Here is a 9,845-nt window from a genome sequence, read left to right on the forward strand (position 1 = left end):
TGTGTAAAATATGCAAGAGTCATAACAGTGCAATATACACAAGGCCCTAAACATCACATGTGCACAAATCTAGCACTATATGCATGCATTAAAGATGTAAAAATGTTGAAGGAGTACACAGACATGACTGCTGAAAGTAGTTGTGAGTGCGTAGCCAATGGTATGCTATGCAATGCTCACAAGCTGTCGCTTTACTTATAAAGGTTTTCAGTGGCATTTTGTTCATTTATCTGAGCATAAAATTCTCACCTAGTGGATCTGCTATAGAATTTGCACACAGTGAAGTAGAGTACACTTCCCTTACAGTATTTGCCCGATGTGTTAAAGGTTTTTGAATAAGTCAAATTACTTAACACTTGGTCTCGACACAGACCTGGAATGTTTGTGTACCTGCCTGGGGATGAGCTAATTCTGTCTAATGGACTGCAAGCAAGGCCTTCTGCTTTTGTTGGCGTCAGTTCCTTTAGAACAGACTGCACTTTCAGGGATTAAAGGTTCCACTGGAATCCTCTTGCTTTTAGGTGCTGCTGAAATTTATTGACTGTGATGTATCATGTTTAATGCAATCCAAGACTTGAATTGCCCTTGTTGTGACTTCATTCCACTTTCTACCTTCCATGTTCAGGTTAGTTCGAAGAAAGGTGTTTTCTCCTTTTTAGGCATTTATAAGTATGGTGTGTATTATCAGTATCACATCCATACAAGTGTTTACCTTTCTTTAATGGAATCCATACATCAATTATTTTTGTAAAATGCCGGTGTTGCACCTATCATCATAGACCTATCACCATTAACTCTATTTTGCGTACACCTGTGTGAGATTGATAGTAACATTATCCCTTTGGTCAATTAACTAGTTTATAGCTGTGTAGACCTAATAGTAACAGATGTTAGAACTACTTTGCAGAAAGTTACTATTTATACTCATTGAAAGGCTGAGCTAGAAAGTTCACAGACTTTGAATGAGTGCCTTTCAATATGCATTCCGCTTTCTAAAGCCAGTGGCTTAATGCATTGAACTATTTTCAGACTACTGACGTGGGAAGCTCATGTCCTTTCAGACCTATCACAGTTTTGTGTGACTCTTTATGTTGTGTGATTATGGACTGCAACATATTTTACTTTGGTTTGTTCATGAGCATGACATTTAAAGGCAGCCTGCGTATAACTTGTGCTAGCTATCCACTGTCTATGGTTCTTAAAAACAAATGGTCCATATCTTAAATATTATTTGTTTGTGATTTTTCTCTCAATAAGCATTTTGTAAAATGATTTGCACGTTTACCTAAAGATCAAACTGTGACATTCACTTTTGTAATTATAGGTTACCGTTAACGTAACGAGTGGAATACAGGAACTTGCAACCAAAATGGTCATTAATGTTGGGAATGATGATGAAAATGGCAACCAGGAGAAGGAAAGCAAGGAAGAAAGTATTCTGGCCCTGCTTGGTATTATCGGAACCATCTTGAATTTACTTGTTATCATTTTCGTATACATCTACACAACCCTATGAGCCACAAGAAAGACATCTGCTTTGAAACATAAGCAATCAACAGTGTTTTCTGAAACATTAAAAACATCAGTGTTATTGACTTTCAGCATATTCCAAATAGAGTGAACTGCAAAAGGACACAACGACCCTTTGCTAGAAGGCAACATGAGCACAGACTTAATGTAATCAACCAGACAGCTACACGAAAAGGAAAGATTCACTATGTTTATCTTCTAATTGAGCAGGACATCATTGATGGACAGCTTTGAAACATGCTCTACTGTACAGACAATAAGAGTTAATGTGTCATTTCATAAACTCTGGATCTAGATATTGAAATATGTCCAAAATGCAATTCGTGTAGAAGATGTTTTTCCTTTGGGCTTTGCAAAATTGGATCAGTCTAGATTTCAGTGAAGTTCCTTACAGAATGGATTGTGCAGTATGTTTAAAATGGCATACTTCAGGACAAATATATGTATTGATATATTGATTGTTATTTAATTGCTTAACATCTACAGTCTATTTGTACTAATGTGTATTTATAAATATATATTTTTAACAGCTGTACACTATTTTTAGCATGAATTATACATTTTTAAAGACCCTCTGGATTACATAGAGCTTCGATCTGAAGTTCCTTCTTGCAATGAGTCAATGACAGTGGTCACAGTAACACCGTTTATGTGAAAATTATTATGCTAAAAATATGGTGATCTAGTGATCAGAGGATAGAAGGGGCAAAATAAAATTGTTACACCTTAAATGTTTATATGGGTTTGCCAAATGCGATACTGTAATAAATGCAGATTCAAAGAAGTAACATTACTTTCTTAATAAAATAGTGAATATTGTGATAAGATTTCTATTTAATAATTTCCAACAACACTTACTGGAAAAAGATCCTAATTTCAGCTAATACACTCTGGATTAGAAGGTAACTATAACTTTCCTTTCTTGATCTGTGGGCACTAAAATGGAATATTTGGCCATTCCCTAGTTGTACATCCCCTTCTGGCACATGATTAGGGAGAAAGCCTTTAATTTCATGATTGAGTCAAAAGCACTACTCGTAATACAGTGTTTTCATGATGTGATGCAAAATGTCTACAAAAGTTGAACCTGCGTCTGCCTGTAGTATGCATAGGGCAAGCAGATTTGTTTTCTTTATTGTGCTTTTAAAAGATAGCAAATTGCACTATTTTGCCAGAAAAAAAAGAAAAGACAGATAATATCTGGGATCATAAACTGTGAACAATTATTGTGAGTTAATATCTTAATTCTATGAAAGTGATTAGATGCCTGACCATGAACATTCTGAGTAATATGCTAATAATGTAGAACATCAGACGTGCCGGAGGGAAGTGATCAGGTGTAGTTTGAACTACATAATTTGCCTCCCACACTCCTTTTCCAAACGACGTTTGTATCATTTCATGATCCATTGTTATGTACAGTTCAATTCAAAGATTGCACAAAAGCACCATCAAGAATATACATTGACCTCTATTACGTTTCCAAAATCAATAGCTCAAATGCTTAGGGTTTGGGATTTACTAGGGACTAAAGTGGAAGGTAAGAAAATAATTGGGTTTACTTTTTCTATCACATATAGATCATTCAAACCTCTTGCATCTGATCCCAGAGTCATGCATTGCACCCAAGCATCAGACTTCTTTCCTAGATGTGTGTGCGTTATACAAATTCGTGATCCACAAGAGCATACAATGAAAACCTTTAACTTTTAAGCAGCATGGCCTCTCTACCCTCACCCACAACACTGATCACTTCCTACATACTTCACTGTGAAAACATACTCTCCTCCCTCCATGTTTACCATGCTGGGTATACTCATACTTTAAAGCTAAGGACTGTCCTTTGAAACTACATGACTTTTGGGCAAATGTTGGCGTGCAATACAATGCAAGCATTGCTGAACTATTTGTGTACTTTCTACCTAGATTTAAAACGTTTGTGTTACCAAACATGAGTCTTTGCAGGTCAGCTCAGCTATTTTATACTTAGGATTTTCCTTTCAAAGAATGGAAGAAATGCTCTTCGTTGCTCATGAAAGATCTTTCATTGTGGCAATAGAATGTTACCTATCAGAACTAAAAGACCATTGTATATGAACGTTCAGCGATTGTTACAGATGTTACAGAATGATTCATAGTAGAGCTTAAGATCAAATATACAACAGTGAAGACAAGTGATTGTCATTGGCTTGTTTGAAGGTCAATATTTTAATATTTTAAAATGTGTTGATCTACATTTCAGTGCATAAATATAAAACAAGCCCCCAAATGCAATTAGCGAATTGATTAACCCATTTTACCTAGTGTGACAACAATAGAGAGGTACAGCAATGTAGTTTGCAAAGACAGTGAAAAGTTTTTGGTACATATATTCCATCACTTAGACCATTTGCTTGAGGTTCATATAATTCCGGAAAAACGTGTACCAAGATAAATGTGTTCAACTTCATCACATGCAATATTGTAGCTATGTGTATGTAAGTGCAAGGTTGCCATGAGTTATGTCATTGGTCATAATTAGGCTAAAGGGAAAAGGCTAGATAACTGTAATCAAGTAAGGATCAGCAGTTGTGTTCAACTGGGTAATAACAGTGATAACAGCCATACTAAGTAGACCTGAGATAAATAGAAGATGTGAAGGTTTCTAACCATGGCTATTTGGTTACAAGTTATAGTTTCCCAAACTCCACTAACTTAACTACACTACTGTTTGATTTAAATATTATCCACACTGTAACATCCTAATTACACCACCACAGAATTTGCATGTCAATTGTTTTTGCTCTTTCACATTCCACCACACTCAAAGGTCAATCCATTTTAATCAGTGAATGTACAAATTACTTTTCTGCAAAGAATCCATATTTGAAGGTACCATGCTTCACAGGTAGAATTCCTAATAATTATATTTTGCCCTTGATATCTATTGTGAGAGTCCCACATGCTGTATAACTTGAAAGTTTATGCTTATTTACATTTCTGATGCCTGCACCCCCACCCCCACTCCCACCCATCCACTCGGGGATTACAGGGTGCTTAAAAGTCCAGATAGGATAAATGCTTAGGTGGTTTCTGGGTGGGAAGTGGGTGAAAATGGAGAATTACTATAGGAATCGTGTGCACTAACCCTAATTCTTGCAATTATTCACAAATTCTTAGTGCATGTCTAGGAAAAAAATCAGATTGCTATGGTATTGCCACATGCAGAATTACCCATCCCGTTGTATTGGTAATTCAGGGTGTGTGAGTGCTGTATTGGTATTAACGGTAGATGTTAGTGGAATTGATGTCTAAACACTGGAAAAAAGGAGGACTTTATATAACCTTGTTCAATACTGAAAATATGCAGAGTTGTTGTGTTTGTTAGCAGAGTCACAATGAACAAAGAAATCAAAAGGAACAAAGTGATGATTACGTATTCCCCTTCTGATAACCTCATATGATGAGTTTTATTTTGGTTGACACATTCGTTTAAAGATGTGGGAGAAGGGCAGCTATGTTAAGTTTGGGTGGTATCTAGTGTACATATTGACAACTATGCTATTCATCTGTTGTGGTTCTTGATTCTGAACAGGTGGGAAAATGTTTGCTTCATTTAGAAAATGTTGACTTCTGACGAGGAAAAGGCAGTGTGATCTGGGCTTGAACTTACTGTCTGCTCTACCCAAGTTTGGATAAGGTATTTCACCAGAAATGTTGTGTAGTATTCTTTCTACCAAACTCACGGTCTGTTCCCTATATTTGGAGTCAGGAAAACCATCATGTTTCTGCTGTCTACCGCTCCATAAGTGGAAGCTTAAGACAGACAGCCCCAAAGGCATCAAGCTGTCCGTCTAAGTATTTCACACTGTCTCCCCTATTTAGAGTCGACATTCTGTCCTATTGTCTACTGTTTGGTACCACCAGGAAGCCTAGTGGACCTGAATAGGGAAAACAAAAATGACCCAACACACAAGGAGAAAACTCCCCGTCTCCCGCTTTTGGAGTTTATTACATGATTGGAAATTAATTAACAAAAGGAAGTGTCCATTACAAAAACAGACAAACATATAAACCCTTTTGGAATAAACCTTTGTGTGTGTGCTCTAGTGATGTAACACAACAAAGCAGTGCCAAATTACTAATGATGTTAAGGGCAATAATTAATTAATTGATGGTTCTTGCTTGTCAATGCAATCAGTCTGCGATAGTACTTCTCATTATTCTTCTATGATTGGGGTTCTGATTGCCAATAACACAGTCACTAGTGTCCCCTTGGTAATACAACATTAAAGAAAACTTTAAGCAAACTGGAGCAGCAGACACTGACCAGTCTCCGACTCTCTACTCAATTGGAAGAGTCGTTGTAGTGACTACCTATGTTCAGGTTGTTTTGGTATGGAAAATAGATAGGTGAACGGCCCTCACCATGCCCTGTTATAAAAACATGTCCTTGTTTTACCAGATTAAATAATTGCCAAATGCTGATTGAGGGCTGATTGTGTTAAATACAGAAAAGTCCAGGCACTATAAATAATGCAGCATAGAATGACTAACATTTTGTTAGTGAACGTGTTTATAATACAGTTTTGTCTTTTTCTCATGCAGGAAAATTTACCTTTCTATCTCTTTCGTAAAGCATTTGTTGTAATATAAAAAGAAACAACTAAAACATATGTTTGATTAATATGTCTATTTGTGTAAAATAAAAGTATGAATTCATAACACTTTTTGTAAGTTATAAAACAGGTGAGACTCCAGGCAATCTTACTCTTCTCTGTAATAAAATGTGTAAGAAACAACTTAGAGGTGCTTTTTTTTCCATGGCACGAAAAACTCAATCAGCATAAATGATGCAAAACATGTATTTTTTATAGTGAGGAACACTGAGAATATGATGTTAGAGATCATTACTACATTTTCTAAAACCTTTTGACATGACTTCTTCATTTTTTAAATTTTATCGAAGAAAATTTGAAAATAGAGTCTGGTTCATGTACAGCAACACTACATGTATATAAAATTGGTTTAGATTAAGTAATTGTACTTAACACATTATAGCATTTCCTGTACAAGTAAAGATTTGGCAGCAAAATGTATTGTATAATTCTCTAAGATCGTGTTTGCAGTAAAAGATTGAAAATATACTCATTGTTGCTTATTTGAATTTAATTTATAGAGCACATATCAAAACTTGATTTAAATTAGTTACTATATGAGTTTCAGACTATTTTCTTTCAAACGAAAGAAAACCCATTTATCAAAACAATTCACGTGAAGTTAGACATTGTACTCATTAAACTCCACTCTTTTAAGTATAACCCACGATTCTTCTGAGAATGCATACTTTCAATGAGGAAGTGCTAGCTAAAGAGGGAAAGTTTGCTCACCTCAATATATTTTGAGAATTCTTTGATGCAATAATCTCCAATATAGCCGCCCAACTTTCACTGCTTTTCTGATTTTAGAGGCTTGCTATATAATGCATCTTAAGTTTAATTTATTTAACTGAATGCCATTTGGTGTGAAACATGTTCTTGTTTTATATAAAGTGAATCATCAAAAAGCACGTAATAGGTTCTCACAGAAAAGGGAAACAAGTAAATCTCCTCTAAGTTACATAGATCTTCTGGTTCTCCTATTGACTCTTTGTTTGTAATGCATGAAGGAGCTCATATGGTCAACATAATTTCAAGGGCAAATCTGTAGAATTCCCTTTCCTTGCCCAACTCCCCTCTAGCTTTCCTCTCCTCCCCATATTTCCCCTTCCCTATCCTAAGCTGTCTCCCCCAAAAGTGACTTTTTAATACGTATACGTCACCACTCGGGGAGGTCCTAATAAATAGCCAACAGGGCAGGGTGCAATGTATTGAAAAAGTAAGACATGTAATTTTACATTTTACATGACCTGATAGTGAAAATCTCTTAAATTCATGTTTGTCTAACGCAAGACCTACCCCTGCCATAGGATAACATTAAGGTTACCTTATTACATTTAATACGCATAATGTCCAAGTGGGAAGAAATAACCATTTCAAGTTTGGTGTCTTTGGTATTGTAACGAAAAATTCTCTTTTATTGTAAAGTCGGGTTTTGTATTTCAATTTTGAAAACTTCACTTTTAGAAAGTGGGCATTTTCCTGCCTTAGCCATTTAGTGCCTGCAACCTGTTTCTGGGTCTATTAACTAAGTGTAGTTGGTCTTTCTGTATTCATCCTAGACAGCCATTCACAATAGAGAGCTATGGTGTCCCTGGATGGGCTATCACTGGCAGGATGGAAGGGCGGAGTTAGGCACAGCTCCACTTCTGCCTTCACACAAAGGACTGCATACCTCATGTAGTTAGTCTAGAGACAGGGCAGGAGAGGCAAGAAACCTGTGCACCTCAAAGGAAAATCTCTGTGAGGAAGAAGGGCCGAGGAGCTGCTGAAAGGACAGCCATTCTGCTGGACTGCTGCCCTGCAGGACTGCTACTCTGCTGTGCTGACCTACTACCCCATTGCCTGGGAGAGGAGGACTGGACCTGCAATTTGTAGTCAGGACCACCAGAGTGACTCCAATGGCTAGTCTCTGTAATCAGCACCTTGACTCTGCAACTGTTAGTCCTAACCTGCTAAGTGGTGCCACTCCAGTTCAGGATCCTGATGTGCTCTGCCAGCCCCTCTGTTGACCCAGCAGAGCTAGCGCATCTTCTAAGCTTCACAGCACCTCCTCTCATCTCTTTCCCATCACAAGGACACCACATCACTGCCACAGCATCATCAGAAATGCTGCTGCATGACACATTCTTGACGTAGGACTTCGCATCGCAAACCTCCTCGTCAACAGCATAATTGATGGCGCCATAGGATCTTGCATTGCAGCTTTGCAGTTTCCAGAACCAATCGTACTTCTTTGGCTGTGCAATGCATCCTCGACTCAGGACCTCGCAACGCTTTGCAGCGAGGATTTAATATATTTTTGTTCAGCTGGCCTAAGTGGGACCCTGTAGGTGACCGATATCCACATTTGTCACTTTGTGCTTTTTGGCGCCATTGTCACTGAAATCTTTAGACTTTCCTATCTCCAGTTCTACTGTTTGTATTTTTGTTATTTTGGCCGTGTTTATTTATTAAACTTTACTCTGTTCTACAATCTTGTGTGGGATCCTTTTTGGCCTGTGTTTTCACTCTGTTACTGTTTGAAATGTTGCACAAATACTTTACACATTGCCTCTGAGTTAAACGTGACTGCTCTGTTCCAAGCTACGTGAGGGTTGTACACAGGTAAATTGATGGTTTGCTTGTGACTTCACCCATAAAAGTCTGCTGCTTGAGTATAGTTTCACTTACCTCAAATATTAACCCAATTTCCTACATGCCATATTGGTGTGTTAAATGACCCAATGTCTCAGTTAGGCATAGGGTAGTTTATCATGTTCTGTGAATCCAAAGTCTATTTAGCAGTCTTCAAAGGATCAGATTTGGCTCTCAATGCACAAGTTTCTTAATGTAAACCATTTCCCCCACTTTCTATTTTTAGGACCTATCTCTCTCCATCACTGGTGAAAATCGCACGTTTAGCTGTATGGATGAGAAGGGGAACTGGAATGTACTGTGGTCATTCCTAATTACTTGTTTATCCAAGATTTATATTAGTTTTTTGGTTATTTCAGAGATGTATATATTTTTGTGGTGGGACCTCTTTATACAAATTATATAAATAGATGCACTGTGGAGTAATACTTTATATGAAAGCACGCTTATCCTCCTTTCTCTTTTAGGGCTCTCAGTACTTTGGGGCATACTCATGAGGAAATGGTGCAGTCCTGCGCACATTTTGCAGCACTGCGTCAGTTAAAAAATGCAGGGATGCACCTTATTTGCAAGAATAGGGCACACCCCTGTATTTTCCCCATGCGCTAAAAATAGCTGCCTAGTGCCAACACAGACACACTTACACCTTAGTTCAAGGGTGTTTGCTTTGCAGATATGATTGTTTCTGTGCAGGAAGGTATACCTTCCTGCACAGAAACAATCAATAATGGTGATTTACTACTACAATGTGTGTTGCATTCTGCAGCATACATAGAAGTAGCAAATCTCTGTTATCTAATGATTGTTTTTGTGCTGGAAGTGACACCTTCCTGCACAAAAACAAGCACTAATGGCGTTCTGCTCTTTCTATGTGTGGAGCAAAAATGCAGCACACATAGGAGTAGCAAATCGCCATTATTGATTGTTTATGTGCAGGAAGGGACACCTTATAATTACCTTCACCAAAATCAAATTGACTATCTGAATGAAGGCTAGGCATAAAACTTTACTCCGGTTGGGGTGCTAACAGAATTTGCCATG

At 37.5% G+C, this 9,845-nt stretch overlaps 1 protein-coding gene across 1 annotated transcript; it reads left to right on the top strand.

Annotated features, from left to right (window-relative positions):
- Nucleotides 1-1,329: 1,329 nt before the first annotated feature.
- TUNAR (transmembrane neural differentiation associated intracellular calcium regulator) lies at nucleotides 1,330-2,349 on the top strand. The gene has a single exon (XM_078662065.1). The coding sequence runs from the start codon at nucleotides 1,370-1,372 to the stop codon at nucleotides 1,514-1,516; it is 147 nt and encodes a 48-aa protein (XP_078518191.1). The 5' UTR covers nucleotides 1,330-1,369; the 3' UTR covers nucleotides 1,517-2,349.
- The last annotated feature ends 7,496 nt before the right edge of the window (nucleotides 2,350-9,845 follow it).

Source organism: Lissotriton helveticus, chromosome 9 (genome assembly GCF_964261635.1).
Source record: "Lissotriton helveticus chromosome 9, aLisHel1.1, whole genome shotgun sequence".
Classification (NCBI taxonomy): Eukaryota; Metazoa; Chordata; class Amphibia; order Caudata; family Salamandridae; genus Lissotriton; species Lissotriton helveticus.